Source organism: Xenopus laevis, chromosome 1L, assembly GCF_017654675.1.
Source record: "Xenopus laevis strain J_2021 chromosome 1L, Xenopus_laevis_v10.1, whole genome shotgun sequence".
Taxonomy (NCBI): Eukaryota; Metazoa; Chordata; class Amphibia; order Anura; family Pipidae; genus Xenopus; species Xenopus laevis.
The window spans coordinates 127,336,351-127,354,592 of NC_054371.1; the positions used below are offsets into that span (position 1 = coordinate 127,336,351).

General features: G+C 36.6%; 1 protein-coding gene across 2 annotated transcripts in view; it reads left to right on the plus strand.

Moving 5' to 3' along the window:
- Nucleotides 1-17,178, plus strand: part of ddx58.L (DEXD/H-box helicase 58 L homeolog) — a 33,898-nt gene extending 16,720 nt beyond the window's left edge. Inside the window, exons 11-20 of one of the 2 annotated variants that reach the window (XM_041563496.1) lie at nucleotides 1,212-1,374; nucleotides 2,024-2,128; nucleotides 3,989-4,146; nucleotides 4,355-4,490; nucleotides 4,696-4,838; nucleotides 6,914-7,004; nucleotides 7,968-8,138; nucleotides 9,162-9,313; nucleotides 10,005-10,151; nucleotides 12,161-13,522. In XM_041563496.1, coding sequence (XP_041419430.1) covers nucleotides 1,212-1,374; nucleotides 2,024-2,128; nucleotides 3,989-4,146; nucleotides 4,355-4,490; nucleotides 4,696-4,838; nucleotides 6,914-7,004; nucleotides 7,968-8,138; nucleotides 9,162-9,313; nucleotides 10,005-10,151; nucleotides 12,161-12,484 — 1,590 coding nt within the window. In that variant the 3' untranslated portion in view covers nucleotides 12,485-13,522. Of the gene's footprint in view, nucleotides 1-1,211; nucleotides 1,375-2,023; nucleotides 2,129-3,988; nucleotides 4,147-4,354; nucleotides 4,491-4,695; nucleotides 4,839-6,913; nucleotides 7,005-7,967; nucleotides 8,139-9,161; nucleotides 9,314-10,004; nucleotides 10,152-12,160; nucleotides 13,523-14,586 lie in introns of those variants that run through there. The other variant, XM_018257225.2, reaches the window with a different exon arrangement.
- The last annotated feature ends 1,064 nt before the right edge of the window (nucleotides 17,179-18,242 follow it).

An 18,242-nucleotide genomic window follows, 5' to 3' on the forward strand; every position in this document is an offset into this window, starting at 1 on the left:
TATTATTATATATATTATATTATAATATATTATATTATTATATATATATGTATATGTATATATATATATATATATATATAAATATATATATATATATATATATATATATATATATATATATATATATATATATATATATATATATATATATATATATATACATACATAAAACCACAAAGTAAGCTGGTGTTTCTGTACATGGAGTGGATCAAGACAGCTGTGTGTGTCTATTCTAGCCTAAGAAACAAATGTCTGCCTTCTAATGTGGAGGTGTCTCATTTTATGGGATTTTTAAGCACTTCAGCAAAACACAACTAAGCACAACTAAGCATAACATATCATAGGGTATTGTGATACTAAAATCTACAATTAGTATAGATAATGAGTCGGAGTGAGTGTGTGTAGGTATGTGCGCTAGATTTTATTTCGATTTAGGCTGAACTGTAATGGACTTTGGTCCTTTTTTCACCCAACTTAACTATGTTAATATGTAATACTGTGTTTCCAGAATATCTTATAGCTTCATTTTGCCAGGGTTTCTATCCCAAATTGTATGTTATTATAGAAATTTCTGTTACTCATTAAACATGCATTGGACTTTGTTTAGACAACAACAAACAATGTCTGAACACAGCAGAGCAGATAGCAGATTTCAGTACAAGAAAAAAAAAAGATTTGTCCAAAGATGGTTAATCACACAGGCTAGGCCAGTTTTAAATGTTAGCTTCTGTTTTGTACTTTAAAGGAGAAGGAAAGGTTAAAACTAAGTAAGCCTTGTCAGAAAGGTCCACCTAAATATACCAGTAAACCCTCAAAGTAGTGTTGTGTCAAAAAAAACACTGCATTTCTTTCCTTCTATTGTGTACACATGGGCTTCTGTATCAGACTTCCTGTCTTCATCTTAAACCTCCTTGCCCCAGGCGTGAGCATGCTCAGTTTGCTCCTCTTCCCCCCCCTTCCTTTTCTGCTGTAATCTGATCCCAGAGCTATAAGTGAGCAGGGAGATACTCAGACAGGATGTGATGTCACTCCAAGCTAACACTGCAGCTGCTATCCTAAACAAACAGAATGCTTCTAGAGATTTTTATTCAGGTATGGTAAAGCATTCTACAGAATAAATGTAGCATTCTAGCTTGCACTATTGCAGCTACTCTATTGGCAAGTAGCTTCCGTTCTCCTTTAAATATATCCATGTTTCATTGTGAATATAGATCATTGGATTGACAGCATCAGTGGGAACAGGGAAGGCAAAGACTTTAGAAGAAGCAAAGATGTATGTCACTAGATTGTGTGCCAGCCTCAATATTGGAGTTATATCCACAGTCAATGAGCATAAGGAAGAGCTAGATAAATTTGTAAACCAACCAAAGAAATGTAAGTAATCTACATAAATTCATTCTATTCTCATTCTTCTTAACAAATGTTAGGAGTCATTTAAAGGGGTAGTTGACCTTTAAAATAACTTTTAGTATGTTATAGAATGGCTTATTCTAAGTAATTTTTCAATTGGCCTTCACCTTTTTTTTTTATAATTTCTGAATTATTTGCCTTCTTCTTCTGACTCTTTCAAACTTTTACATGGGGATTACTGACCCCATATATAAAACAAATCCTCTGTAAGGCTACAGATTTATTGTTATTGCTACTTTTTATTACTCATCTTTCTATTCAGGCCTCTCTCCTATTCATATTCCAGGCTCTTATTCAAATCAATAACCAGATTGCTAATATTGCAAATCGGGGAGCAGCTGAATAAAAAGCTAAATAACTACAAAACCACAAATAATAAAAAAATAAAGATCAATTGCAAATTGTCTCAGAATATCCCTCTTCTAAAAGTCAATTTAAAGGTGAACAACCCCTATAAGACCAAAAATACAATTGCCATATTTGTTATGCACAGTGTAAAGTTTCCCCATTATTCCAGTGTAATTGCAGAAGTGAGGGAAAGATGTGCCTGTTGCAATTGCAACCTATGTTATCACATACTTGTATGACCAATGTTATTTTCTTTTTTCCCCAGTTGTTAAAATAGCAGAACCGCGTGAAAATGACGCATTTACAGCTATCATGTCCGAAATCATGAAGGAGACTGAGAAGATGGCAAAGGACCTTTTCCCTGAACTTTGTAAGATCTGTTCCTTTCTTTCATTTGCATAAGTATAAGGATGTTAAGGGTGGATTATCATATAAATGCACATTATTCTGTCTCAAAAATCTGACTGCATCATTCACCAACATATATTTAAGTTTTTGTCAAGATAGATGGCAAATTTATGGGGATTTCTGTTTGTATTAGAGGGTAAACAATTCATAAGACGATCTTACAGGTTGCAGTATATTTCGCAGCATGCTTTGGAGCGGCTGCTCCCTGAGTCCAATGCTTCCTTGTCATTAAGGGTGCAACATATTTGCTAGCATGCCTGGAACATGCAAAAAGTGTAGTATGTCAAAATATGTTGGGTAATAGAGAGTAGGCACAAGTTATGTGGATAGAACACCTGCCCCTTTCAGGCATAATACAGAAAAAACTCCAGAGCCTTTACAGATTATGGATAGAACGCTGTATCTACCAACTGCTGACTGTAGTACTTTACAGGCAAGTTACCACAAATATATTTTAAGGGGGGCAACAGTGCAAAGGTGTAGTACTGAGAAAAATTTTTCTTAAATGGTAGATGAAAAGATAAATACACTGCAAACATTGAGAAGGATACAGTGTTGGACTGGCCCACCGGGATACCAAGAAAACTCCAGGTGGGCCCAGGTGTCAGTGGGCCCTGTTGCTTCTAACCATTTAGCCTATTTCATAGTTTTTCCCTATTTATTTATTTATGGGGAAAATGCTTAATAATGGAAGAATTTAGTAAGTAGATATAAAAGACTAGGGCATTAAAGAGGTTGAGTGAGGAGAGGAGGAATAAGAGTTGGAAAGTGGGCACATGGTCTAAGGTTTTCTGGTGGGCCCCTGGCATCCCAGTCCGACACAGGAAGGATATAACTAATATATTGAATTAAGCTTAGAAGTGAATCAAGAATGGTATTTGCACTGAACTTTTTTACTGGTATGAACTATATGTACCATTAGAAAAGCAAGTAAACAAATGAGTGTCAATTCAAGAAAACGCTTTTCAACTTGATAGAAGTGAGTTTATTAGATTTGATAACTACTTTTTTTTTTATAGACAACTTGCTGCTAATTTTTTCAGTTAAATTTAGTTTAAACTACAGGGAGTTTAACAAACAACAGGCCAGATTCAATTCAGTGAGAAAAAGTCTAAAAAAAATCTGAAAAAAAAAGAAATAAATCTCCTGGCTTATCATGTGAAAACTCATGGACAGGATTCAATTCGAGGAGCAAAGGCTTTTCACCTAATTCAGTTTTTGTTTTTCCCCATAGACTTCAATAGAGTTTTCACAGTGAGATCTTTTTTTTCTGAATTGAATTCCGTCCATGAGTTTTCATGTGATAAACCGTTTTTATCACTGAATTGTATCTGACCCAATATTGGTGATCTGCGATCATTAACATATTTAAGAAAAGTATACGTTCAAGAAAAGTATATGAAACTCGGGATAGTAGTGATTGTTAAAGCTAATGTAAAAAAAAAAAAGTCAATTGCAAAGGAAAACCATATTGTTCTATTCATTTGCAATGAGGCTATATGATATTTAAAAAAATTTTTTTGAAAAATTAACATTGTTTGAATACTATAGATACATTTCCCAGTGTTAGTTGGGTTACTTTTAGTTGCCAAAGTTTTAACAGGTTTTGCTTGATAAATATTAAAAACATGAATATAATTAAGATGAACATTTTTAGATATGATTTTCACAAATTGCAGAAAAACTGCAATCTTGAATTTTTGTAAATTTGCCTTTATGTGTAGAATTGTATCATATGCTAGCAGTCAATGGATCTGCCACACTGTTATAGAGTCAATTGAGAGTAGAATCACAGTCGCTGATTGTTAATCTTTTTCAACAGGTTCCATGTCCAATATACAGAATTGGAGCTATGGAACTCAGAAATATGAGCAGTGGATAATCGACACTCAGAAGAAATGTCGTGTATTGCAAATGGATGATAAGAATGAAGAAATGCGTATCTGCTCGGCACTCTTTACTTACACTGAGCATTTGCGAGTATGTAATAGTATTTCAGCTCCCATTTTTATGTGTTTAGGGCGCTGTTTATTAAATCCACTCTGCAATTTGTGGAATGGGTGGTTTTTCCTTTGTTGAATACTGCTAGGTTATTTGTGTACAGTCGTAAATAACATAATGTTCGGAGAAAATCTTGAACTTTAGCTACTATTTGCAGTTTTTACTTATTATTATTTCTCTATAACAGAAATACAATGATTCTATTATGATCAATGAAGATGCCCGTACAAAGGATGCCCTGGACTATTTGGAAAACTTTTTCAACAACATGAAGAATGGAAGTTTCAATGATATTGAACAGAAGCTGTATAATAAGTTTCAAGGTGAATAAAGTAGGACTAAAGAGCATTATAGTGATGTCACAAGTAGTTTGCCACATGAAAGCCCATACTCTTTTATTCCTTGAATGCCATGTAAATAAATAACAAGAGCCATATTATTCAACTCCTTATGGGTAGTTTTAAAAAGATCACATACATTATATTATATTTACTTTTTTTCTTATTTCATATACGTTTACATTTGTAGAAAAACTCCCAGAGTTGTTGGAAGTTTCCAATAATAATATTAACAAAAAACTGGAAGAGCTACAGTTTATCTTGGAAGAATCCTATCATGAGAACCCAGAGACGAGGTCTTTGCTGTTTGTCAAAACGCGGGCATTGGTCTCGGTAAGTTCACTGGTTTAAAGGAGAAGTAAAGCTTAACTAAAGATGTAGGCTAGAAATGTTGCATATTATGTTTTGGGCTTCTACCAGCCCAAGGCAACCACAGTCCTTTAGTAGTAAAGATCTGTGTCTCCAAAGATGCCCCAGTAGCTCCCCATCTTCTTTTTCACTGCCCATGCTCTGTGCTGCTGTCACTTACTGAGCTTAGGGACCCACTCAAAATATACAGTACACAGAATATAATTGTCACAATATAAGGCTGATTAGTAATTAATACAGATAATTACTACATGGCAGCACAGAAACCAGTGCAACTAGCATCAGAATTTAATAATCAGCCTTGTAGCATCAGTTTATATTATGTTATGTAAGACATCTAGTCACTTCATCCTTTATACATTACATTTGTGGGTAACTAACTGTATTGGAAACATTTTTTTTATTTTGCACAGCCTATATAATATCTATTTATCCAGTTTTTATTTTTACACTGAACTGTTCCTTTAAACATGTTGGCTACTTCATATCAGATAAAAAAAAATACTAGAAATGCATAGTGTAGCTCAGTGCTGTCCACCTCGTAACTATAAATAGGCTAATTATCTGCTAAACCTTATATTTGAGAGATGGATTATAATAAAATGGTTATGTAATAAAAAGGAGCTTTAAAATTATTATGTACCAAAAAAAAATAAGTTTAGGGGTTATTAAAAAATCTCTTGCATTAATCACATCTGGCCTGCAGTCTTCCTGTTGGATAACCCTTAGTATGGGTAAATCCTGAATCTTTCTAAGTATCAAGCTTACTGCAAAGAATTAAAAAAGACCAATTGGAAGTTTTCTAAGGATATCCTTGTCTGTCATACTAATCATAAAGTTAATTTTAAGGTGAAGATCCAGTTTAAGGGAATGGAGAATCCTTCTCTTGTTAATGATCATATAAGGAAAATTAGATTTTTAGCCAATATCAATATTTTTACATAACATTTTACATAATATTACATTTGTGACATCTGTAAAATGCTGGGCATACATGTCAAGGTCAACAAACAGGCAAATCTTTTGCCAAGTGTATCTGATACTTTGCCCTACAGGCCAACAACCACAATGTTTGGCAGGCTGTCGGGAATGGACTGCTCCAATGCTATATTTGCCCCATGAGATTATCTGACCTGCAATCTACCAACTAAATCAGCAGTTTATACTGGCATGTGAATAGTTAGCTTTATTGGGTATATATTGTTTTTTGGAAAGTATAATTTTGTACTTCAGAAAAGTGGATGGTATTGAGCAAATTCGCTTGAAAAAAACTTAGAGACTTCTATAAGAACTACCATCACAGACCAGTCATTCTTTTAGTTGGTTTGGGATAAGAAATCCTGAAGGTTTACAAAACTGATCCGTTAGTTGAACTGTGTGCTAAATATTCCAATTCTAGTACGAATACCTGGGATTTTTGCAGGAAACCTACTGAACTCCCAGTTCATGATAAACAAGCTCCTAATTGTTGTATTTTAATGATAAGACTTTGTACCATACACATTTTATGTTGCTTTCATCTTATAAAAATGGCTAGCATAAAGGGGGTTATTTATCAAAGGTCGAGTTTTCCTACCTCGAATGAACTCCAATGACCTTGAAATCTGAATGGTATCTTATTTAAGAGTTTTTGGTGAAAAAAAACTCGTATCAATCGAATCAAATTCTCAATTCGAGATTTCAGGCAAAACCCTCCGAAAAAAACTCAAAAAGGCTGTTAACCTCTTCAAATGGTTCAAGGGACCCATTTACTTCTACGGAACCTGACAGGTTTTAGGTGGTCTATTTTCAGATTCAAGCTATTTCCAGGGTCAGGGTATAATAAATCTTAAATATTTTATTTTATTTTTTTTTAAAAATGATCAAGTTTTTTTTTAACCTGAACATATTAGTTTTGACCAAAAAATGCAACTTGGAAACTTGAATTTTCCCAGAAAAACCTTAATAAATCTGCCCTGAAGTAAGAAAATAAAGAGCATACTGCAACCAGCAAGCAGCAAAGCAGCCATTAACCATATACAATTTGTTTTTATGCTTAGGCATTAAAGACATGGATAGAAGAGAACCCAGTACTCCAATTCTTAAAGCCAGAGATATTGATAGGACGAAGCAAGAGGAATGAAAGCATAGGTAAGTCACCGTAAGTGGCTACAGAGTTTATTTATTTTCAGTTTCACAAATTTGCACCAATCCGTAGCCTATAGCAATGAAATTAGACGTTTACCGCTATGTTAGCAAGTAAATATCTTACAGACGCAGACAGATCATTGTGAGATTGAACAAACAATTGATTTGAAGGGCCAATATGCCTTTATCTTTTCAATCCTGCTAGTACAGTATCAATCCCTTCCTTCTTAAATTCATTAATACATAATTGAGAAAGAAGGAACCTCATTCTGTACTAAACTTGTTCACAAATCAATGCAGCCAACTGATTTATTTGGAACTTTAGTGGAACACATTTTTTCCCATTTAAGAATCTTTGACAATAATGTAAATGGCAGTCTGCACTAGTGTTAGTTAGTATTGGTGTTCCCCCCCCCCTCCATGTGTGACACTGGCCTTATTATTATTTAAGCAGTCATTGTCTCACTTCAGGCTGACCATAGCCTCATTATTTCCAACAGAGCTCCTGTGCTCAGATATATTCTGAGCATAGAAAGGCTTTGTTTAGAAAAAATGTATTATCCAAATTGTGTGTGCCATCTTATAGGGTAAGATAACCCATTACTCCCCCTATATTATTTTGCCACAGAACAAATTGCCTGTTTGAACACAACTGCAGAATCACACAGAACAACATTTACTGATAATCTACATGACAAGGGCTTGTTTACACTGCTATCATACAACATAGAATTAAGTGTTTAATCTAGGCATATTATTTTCCATGGGACAGTGGTTAGGCGATGGTTTTAATATGAAAATTCAGTTGTGGCTATTGCAAATCCTTTCACCCACCTGTAACTGTGTATTGTCATTACTGCCAGTGTTTATCGTCCATTGACTTCTGTTTATCCTGCTTTGCTTATACAATCACCGAACAACCTCTGCAACATATCAGTAACATTTCGTCTCCTTAATTTCCTAAAGGAATGACCCTGACAAGCCAAAAAGGTGCACTGGAGGCTTTTAAAAATTCAGGAGACAGCAAACTTTTGATTGCTACCTCAGTTGCTGATGAAGGCATTGATATCCAGGCGTGTAACCTTGTGCTTCTTTATGAATACGTCGGCAATGTGACAAAGATGATCCAAGTCAGAGGTATACAAACAGAAAGCAAATTATAAGATTTCTACACCACAAACAAACTGGTTTTTTTACCTCTATTAATCCAAACTTTCTCAGGAACATGAATACAACATGCAGTTTGGGCTTTATGCTTGAATGTTGCACCTCAGTCTATATCATATGCCAATAAGTAAAAGTTACCATTCTATGCAAACACTTGAATCATACTAATGGCTCTCTTACCTCATGAGTAGTCATGGGGGTAAATTTTCACTTTGTATACAATTAAAGATAACGACCCACCCCAACATTCTGAGAACAAAAAATCTGTGAGCAACAGCTTTGAATGACAGAACTAGATGTAGCATTTTTTCCAGATTTTTGCAAGTTAGTCTATCACACAAAAGAGCTAATGTACCAATGCAACTGCAAACTCAAAGTGCTATTTTGAATGCAAAGTGTGCATTGACTAAAAGAAGCACCTAATAGATTCCTCCACCACTCTGCATGGTGGTAATTACAGGGTTTCCATAGAGGGCTGCCTCAATAGTTAAAAACAACTTGTGCCAAGTGAATCATCGGCCATTAATGCTGCACATTAAAAGTGACTCCATTTCAACATAAATAGTGTGCACCATAATGCACAATTTAGCCAAATGGACATTCACCTGTACTGGTGCATCATGCACAATACCAGTTATATATTGCACAGCATCCCAACTGTTTGGAAAAGGGTAATCTGATCTTTGCTTTATTATTTCTAACCTCCAATTATACTAATAGAAATTACTTTTAATACATCTATACCTTAAAAGCATATCTTTGATGTGTGCCCATACATAAACAAAATATATAGTTTCACTTACTGAGCTGTATATAATAGAACTGAACATCAGGAACAGACCCCTATATTCTCAGCCAGCAGTTGTGTGCTGCTTTTTATTTTTATGCTCCCAACAGTGTATACAGTATACATGATAAACTGTGGTGATTGTAACGTTGCCAGATGTCTATAATAAAACAGCATACATGATTATTTGAAACCCAACATTACAGGGCGAGGAAGAGCAAAGGACAGCAATTGCTTTCTTGTGACATCCAAACGAGAAGAAGCAATTAAGGAAAAGAATAATTTGCTGCGTGAGACATTGATGAATGATGCTGTCACCCAGATGCAGAAAGAGGAACCTGGGACCTTTCTTAGTAAGGTAACCGTTAGTTGTTGCTGAGTCTAAACCAGCTGTAATGGTACATATTGAGGTGCTTAAAAGACAGAAGAACTTGAGGTCCTTAAACATCTTAATCCATGAACAGAAACTGTTAGCAATAATGGGTTGTTACCTTTGCAGCATTTGAGGCAACAGCATGGCTGGAACCTTAAAGCTTTGCAGACAAATTGTTAAATATTGGACTAACCTATCTGCATGTTGTTGCAAAGTTCCTACAACAAGGGGTGGTTCTAAGGTTCCCCTTCTTTGCTTTGGTGGCTGTGGACTGGTCTAGTACTTCAGAACAAAGCCAGAGCAACTGCTGTCCCACCCATGGAAGGTTACATACACAGTATCACTGTCCAGTAAGAAGTCAATTAATCAGGTGTACATTTTAGGAAAAAATCCTTTTCCTGCAGGTGTAATTCAGTCGTGCCAGCATTTTTACATGCACCATCCTCAAACCCTTCTCTTAGAGTTTCTAGTCAGACATAAATCCTGGCTCATAAAATAATTATGGGATAATGTTAGAATAATTTAAAAACTATGACCATATAATAAATGCAGCAAGGGCTAGAGTATCATAGACTTAAGTTAGTTCTACCAACACTTTAAGTTTGCGGACAGTGCCACAAACCCCCCCACTGCCATTCTAACTTTATATCTTTCATATTTTCTTAACTTTTTAAAGATTCTTAAGATCCAAAAGGAAGAAAAACAAATGCGTGATATGAAAAAGTTATTTGAGAAACCAAAGGAAACCGAAGGCAACAGGAAACTGCTTTGTGGAAAATGTAAAACGTTTGCCTGCAACACAGATGACATAAGAGTAATAAAGGTAAGCCAGATATTTTAAACCAATATGCTACTCTGTTTATTCAGATTAAACATATACTTGCACAGGATATGCTTTAGCTTTGTAATATATTGGTGTACATTGTGTATATTGGGAAAGAACAGAGAACATGGAAACTTTTAGTAATAAGCACAAGTCTTTGTAATCCAGAATTATTTTGGACCAATACATCAGTACACAACACAGTATTTTTTTTTTTTTAACTATGGGGCAAGGGACAGAGTGTGATACCAGCTAGCATCAGTACAAACCTCAGATTATTGTATCTGCTGATCACCTTCCATAGAAGTAGCACTAGAAGAATAATGGAATACATTAAATGGGAACTATTGCGAGATGAAAAATGAATATAAGCTTCAGCATAATGAAATAACTAACTTTCCAAATACAATCAATAAAAAATTCTGTACTGTTTCTGAAATAATCAAGTTCATCTTCACTATTCCTCTCTCAGCATTTGTTTCTGAATTCGCCAGCCCTGTATTCAAGAATGGCAGGATAAGGGAAGCAATTGACAGGTGGTAAGGACAGGGCTGGCCTGCACTGATGCTGCACTGTTTCTCCTTCCTCCATTTTATCCATGTCGCAGTGCACAGTGCAGCAATTTGCCAGGACATAAGCTCTCGGTGCATGAGCAGCAAGGGGTGTTCTCTTGCATTTCTGCCCAGGGAATTGCAAACGACCCCTTATTACCTTTATCAAACAAATATCAGATAATTGCTACCAACAGCAGTATAATACAATACTCCTCTGCAACAACAGAGTGGGGCTCATTTATAAAATTTGCACAATGAACATATTTGCCCTGCGCATGTTCACATTTATAAAGATTGGTGTGTTTAATGTGCAAACATAATTGCAAATTTCCATACGCATTGAGAATGTCCTTAGGAGTTTTTAAATATGGCACGTCGCAAATTGCAAATATTTATGCACACGCTCTGCCTTCAAGTTATGCCACGACTATTTTGAACTAATTGCGAATTATCGCAAACAACAGTGGCCGCGCTCATGCAAACATCCATCTCATTTGTGAGCGATTGCCAAATATATGCATGCAATGCGAAATCTCAAAAAAAAAAAAGATAAGACAAGCACATCGGTGCCAAATGTAAACCTTTAGGAAAAACATGGGCATTATAACCAATCTGTGCTGAGATGATGTTTAAGAAATGTGGATATATATTCCCAACCTGATCACATACAGAAGAAAGAAAAAAATATGCATATAAGAAGGACTATAATGTTGACAAAAGCAAGGCACTTTACAAGCCACATTTCCAGACAACAGCTGCCTGACAAAGGATTACACCAGTGGTGCCACAGAAGTGAAAGTGTTTTTGTCCTATCTGCATGAGCTTTCATTTAAAATCTCCACTTCTACCATACCCCCTGGACCGTGTTAGCTTTGTATGAGAATCCGGGGAACAAGGACTTTCCCTGCTTTTGGTAAACATTTTTATGGCCTTTTTTCTTTCGGTAGACAAGCAGCATATTCTTGGACACGTCAGACTAATAAACTTACTACGATCTAATGAGAGCTATTAAGACAATATATATTCTATAGGTTCTATAAACCACTTATGCAGAAATTTTAAAGGGGTATGTTGACAGTCTTCCAAGGACTAGAAGCAGATGATCTTATAGAAGGTTTAATCCTTATGGTTGCCTTAATGGTTAGGCTTATTTATCTGCTTCTTCCCATGAATTGTAGAGATGACGATGGTGATATTTGCAGTAGGCATGCACCAAATAAGTTTGAGCAAAAGGTTAGCACTTTTAAAGAACCGATAGTGAAGACTTTCTCCAATATTATTATATGATAACTATCCTTCCCTCAGTGAATTCAGTTTTATATTACTTTTACTACACTGTGCCTTGTGCCTTATCTTTTATAAAATACCAAGACTGAGTATACTATTGTATACTATGCTGACAGATTTGATTTTAATAGCAATGCATCTTAATAGTTTATTATTTTTTTTAAATAGGTTTCTCACCACACAGTCACTGACAAAAGCTTTACGGAGAGGTTTTATTCTATGCCCATTTCAAAGCCTAAAAAATTCAACGGCTACAAGATGTTGAGTAAAATATTCTGCAAGAGACCAGACTGCACTGAGGAATGGGGGGTGTGTGGCGCATACCGGAACTTTTCGGACATTCCTCTAATAAAGATCACTAAGTTTGTAATAGAGAACCCAGATGGAACTCAGGAGTACAAGTCCAAATGGACAGACGTAACTTTTACAATGAAGGATCTCACAAGAGAGGAATTGATTAGATCATTTTCATTTATTGCTTCCGTCGAGTAATTTAACTGTCATTATTGGCTAAACTAGACTGGGCACTATAGGGCTCTTTTATGGCTCTATATGATCAACACTGATGGCATTACTACACTTTTATGTTGTTTTTCCGTTATATTTGTAAAAGCTGCACTTTTTTTTGCAGTGTTTGTGGAATAAATGTTCTTTCGTTAATGTGAGAGGTGGCAAGAAAATATTTTTTTGGCAACCTTTGTGGATATGTAACTTGTGTATAAGAAAGCAATTCATTTTTGTAGAGAATAAGTGGCATTTAGTTATATGTTTTAATATTCTTACGTAATATGTAAATGTTCGTGAAAGTGGTTTGCCACAAGCACATATATACATTTGATATTTCAACGGTATACCTTAATAATGTTTCTAATTGTAGTCCTTTAGTTGTGATTTATTAAAGAATGCTGTATAGCCATACTCGTGTAAGTAAAACAAGGGAAATGTATAATCTTTTGAGATCCAAAACAGACACTTTCATCAATTTTGGGACTATTCAGTTGGTGCCCATCTCTAAACATAATAAGAAATAACTTCTATACTCTGGGTGCTACCTAAACACGCCTGTTGTCACTCCAGATAATTATTTTAGGCTAGTGTTCAGCCTCCTGACTTTAATCTCCCTGGTTCCCTTTTGCTCCTTGCACAGTGCCAGACAGCACCCTCAACCATTACAGGAGGTCTTTTCACAGGCAGGTAGCAGCCATTAGTGAAGTGCAGGCTGAACCAAAACCTATGGGTGGGTGGGGTTTGGGCCATCATCCACACAATCTTTGCAGTTATGTTTGGGCTGAACTTTACCATCTGTCCATGCCAGCCCTAACCTTACAATTCCCCTCTTCCACCACCATTCAGCTGTTTATATAGGCCCTGCCCCTTCTGTGACATCAGAACGGGGTGGGGCGGATGAAGATCAGGAAGGGGCACATTAGGGTCAGAAGCAGGAAGACTTTTTGTTGACCTGCAATTCACTAGCAGCCATTCTTCTCAGGGACCATACTGAGTTTCGGATCACGATAGCCTTGCCACAGGACAACCTTGCTTGAATATGTGAGCTGATGGTCCAGCATTCATAACCCAACAGCAGGATGTAATTTTTAGCAAAAATCTTCCTGGAATTTACATTTCCTGAGAAATTAAAGGTAAAACTTTAGCCACTTCCTTGCAGATGGTTGGGGGGGAAAAAGTGTTTGCCCAGCACAAAAATATTTTTGGACCCAGTTTCATTGAAAAAAAAGTATCTCCATATAAGATTCCCTTTTTCGCTGTAATTATAAAGTAGTACATTGTACTTTATCCTAACTAAGACATAATTAAAATGTGAAATTCTTATTAGAGGCAAAACAATCGTATTTGTTTTATTTAGCTTTTAGATCATTTTTAGCATTTTTTTCCAAGTTATGGAAAGACCCCTTATCTGGAAAAATCCAGGTCCCAAGCATGCTGGATAATAGGTCCCATACATGTACTGGGTTAAAAGGGCCCCTAATATGGATTGGGCCTTAATGTACTGCACTACTGGCATTCTTCAGAGTTTTAGCTGTGGTCTGTATAGTACAATTGCAAAGATATTTGGATAAAATAGGGCAGGGTATGCAAAGAGTAATTTTGCATGTAAGTCACCATGTTTTTAACCACAAAACAGTGGACAAGAACTAGTTAGGCACCTGATTCAATGGCAGCTAAAGCACTCACAATTGCACATGCACGTCAAACTGCAAATCTAACTTCATTGCACTGAGAATCTTTGGTGTTTGCTATGGTATTTCTGGTGTGCTGCATTAAAATTACGTATCTGCCCAATTTGTTAGTAGCAAGTTCCCTGTATCGAATTGAACAAAGTTACTGTAGGAACCCTGGAGCTATGGCCACCTTTGAGATGGCAGTAGAATCTAACAGGGAAAGTAGAACTTTTGAAACGTAACCAGAAATTTGCCCTTTAGTGCAGAGAGCACAATGTGCAAATACCACCATAAATGCACACTCATTGCCCTATGCCATATTTTTTGTTAGCAAGTACTTCTAACACAGCTTTCATTTTAATTTATAGTTTTTTTTTTTTTTTTTTTAATAATGAGTTTTCTTTTTTTGCATAGGTTTCCCATCACACGGTCATTGACAAAACCTTTAAAGACCGTTATATTACTAAGAATCATCCAAAGCCGAGAACCTTCCAAGGCTACAAGAAGATATATAAAATATTCTGCAAGAAACCAGGATGCAATGCTGACTGGGGGGTGTCTGGAACATATCAGTGCTTCCAGGACATTCCTCTGATAAAGATTGAAGAATTCGTTATAGAAAATCCTGATGGAACTCAGGATTACAAAAACAGATGGGTTGATGTACATTTTACAATGACGGAACTCAGCACAGAGGACCTTCCTTTATCATTTTCAACTTGCAATTAGAATTCGATCACCATGGTAGGATTAAAATCCTGTTCCTATGTTAAAGGGTTAATTATAATGTCTTTCAAAGGAGTGATATGTTAGAGAATGACTAAAGATTGCCCACAGTATAGTCGTGCTAGATCAGGTGTTGCCCTAAGAGCTTCATGTGGAGCCTAAAACTGATTACTGTTGGCTGGTAACACTACAAGGACATGCAAACCAACCACAAAAAATGTAATCAGTGAAATCTGTAGGGCTGCAACATCAACTTAATTACATAGGATTCCTTATCTAACCTACGCAGCCCCATCCTTCAGGAATTCATTTTGGCTGTTGGCTACTGAGCATGCTCAGTTCTTCTCAATTCAAATTTCTAAAATGGTAGGAAGATGTATGTCCTTTAAGTGTTGAGAGCCAGACTGACAAGTGTTTGCCAAAAGAGTTGTATTAATCATGGGTTCTATTGACTTGTGAAGTGCACTCCTCTACCGCAGATATGGGCCTTAAACTACAATGTATAACTTTAATGGTCATTTTCAGACTCCCTAGAGGCATTCTGACTATAACATACTCTTTGTGACAAAGTATTATCACTTTAACAGGCTAGGTACTTACCCATCAGAAGTGGAAATTTGATAATGGGATTTATACACTTACCATTATATACGTTTCTCTTTAGTCGACGGGGACACAGGAGACCAGTGGGGTGAAGCTCCATCCTCCAGGAGGCAGGACACTTAAAGAAAAAAACAGGGGGAGTGCCTAGATACTCTGGTTTTACCACTAGTGCTTCTTCTTTCAGCTCAGTTGATACCAAATATCAGTACACAAGGAGAATAGAAAAAACAAGAGAAATATTTGAGCTGCAATAACAGTCGCTGGGTGGGAAGTCCTGTGTCCCCCGTCAACTACAGAGGATTTAGCAGTAAGTGTATGAATCCCATTTTCTTGGACGTCTCCGGGGGACACAGGAGACAAGTGGGGACTTAAAGCAGACCAGACAACAGCAGGGATTGCAACTAATATGATATACAGTATAAGATAGTATTCGGCCGATGAGTGCACAGCAGCATGCAACACATTACAGCTGAAGGAAGCCTCTGCTGAGGCAAAAGGTATTGAATCTGTAAACTTTGATGAAGGTATGGACGGAGGACCAGGTTGACGCTATGCAGATCTGTTCCACTAAGGCTGCGTTGTGCCAGGCCCATGAGGTTCTGACTGCTCTGGTGGAGTGTTCTCAGACTCTAAGTAGAGGAGCCTTTCTTTTTGCCACGTAGGGCCTGTGGATGGCATCACGGATCCATCTGGCTATGGTGGCTTTTGAAGCGGGGCAACCTGCCTGATGGCCAGACAGAATGATAAACAGGGAATCTGATGTACTTAAGGATTTGGTGCGTTTCAGGTAAACCCAAAGGGCTCAGGTGACATCCAGCCCATGGAGGTGTTTCCTGATTAAGATGGAAGGACGCCGCAACCTTGGGTAGGAAGTTGGGCTTGTTACCAAGTACTAAGAAGAGCCGGGTCACAGGAGAGAGCCTATAGCTCTGACATCCTTCATGCTGACAAGATGGTCCAAACCTCCCGTAGACAGGACACTTAAAAAACTGCGCTCAAAGAGTAAGTACTAGTGGTAAAGCCAAAGTATCTAGGTACTCCCTGTTTTTTTTAAGTGTCCCTCCTCCTGGAGGATGAACTTTTACCCCACTGGTCTCCCGTGTCCCTCTGAGCCGACAGAGAAATAAACATTACTGTTTTGTATATCTAGATATTCTATTATTTCTCCTTATCCTCATAAACGGCTTCGGACTGGGCTGTCCAGGGTTGCAATTTCAAGGGCCCCTCCAGGCTTCAACTTACCTTTTACTTCTTGCTTAAATTGAGGCTGTGAGGGGCGGCAGAGTATCAACAGTGGGTCAGTAGGGCTCATAAAGGCCAGGGCCCACAGGGTTTTACGTTTGTTTTATCTGCAATTCTTGAGGCAGCCTTGACGTTCCACTAACGCTTCATTTGTCAGATGGAAATGTAATTTTATTTTTGCTATTGCATGTAATCTACCTTATGCACTCATGTGGTTGACCTCCATTTTTCTCTTCCTTGACTCCTTATTCACCTTATCCTCTCTCTTTATCCTCTTTAGTTAATGAGTCTGCTTTGTTGTAAGCATAATTATGCAAATTATATGATATTAAAAATGTAATAGTATACCGTTGATAAACACTACTGATTGCAATAAATTATTTTAATCAGATATTGTTTTGGTTATGGTTCCAACAATAAACCCTTAAAACCTGAGCTCCTGTGGCAATGATTTACTACTGGATTTCTTTGAAATAAGTGAAAAGTGAAAAAAAAAAGCTATTTCTGGTCTAATGGTCTAATGGAAAAATAATATTAATGAAATAGGTTAGGCATTAAAAAAACAGAACAGAACATCTAGTGCAGATGGTTTGTGTACCCTTGCATGTATACAGCGCAAAGAACTATTGGCATATTTAAAAAAAATACCCATCACTCTTGAAAATAAGTTTATTTGGGTTGCTTTTAGAAAGTGTTTCCTCTGTAACATCTTTTCTTGCATGTGGCAAAACTAGGATTGCAAGAAAATAAAATGCAGCAATAGAAAAATTCACATTTAATATTCTTGAAGAAAAGGTCTTTAGTAGACTAAACATTATTAATCATCATTATTTACGCTGCCACAAATATTTCATTTGATATTTTTTTCTAGCACTTAAGTATGTGCTCTACTTGCATTACTGGACTATCCTCTAGCAACCACCTTGTCGTTGAGATTACTTTGATCATTCACTTCAGTATACAGATTACATTCTAAACACATTCACTATGAATTCACTGTGAATGAGGTCTGACACTAAACTTTAGAATCATACAGACTTTAATGATTATTGAAAGTAATATAGTATGTAGTTACATATAATTATCGAATGCCTCATTAAAAGTTTGTTTTAATGTTTGTAGAAACTATTCATAATATTGGCCAAGGAAAGGGTATAGAGGTGTCATCTGGAAACCTAAAAATACTCATCATAAGGGGCAGAAACAAACATTTCTGCTTAGTGAGCCAATAGGGTTTCTAGTAGTAACAAATCCCCCCCCCCCCAGTGAAAGGTTCTATGTTAAGTCTTCTCATAGGAATTCAAAGCATGTAGGTTAAAGAGATACCGACATGTTCCTATCTCCTAAATCATAGGAGGTGCTGCACCAAATATTTTCCCCTAAAAGCCCCCTCAAAGGGGGTACATGGAAGTTTATGGATCCTTATCACGTCACACTTAAATAATGAAGGAAGTTTAAAGCACTGCTGTGGAGGTATGATATCTAGAATGTACTTAAAG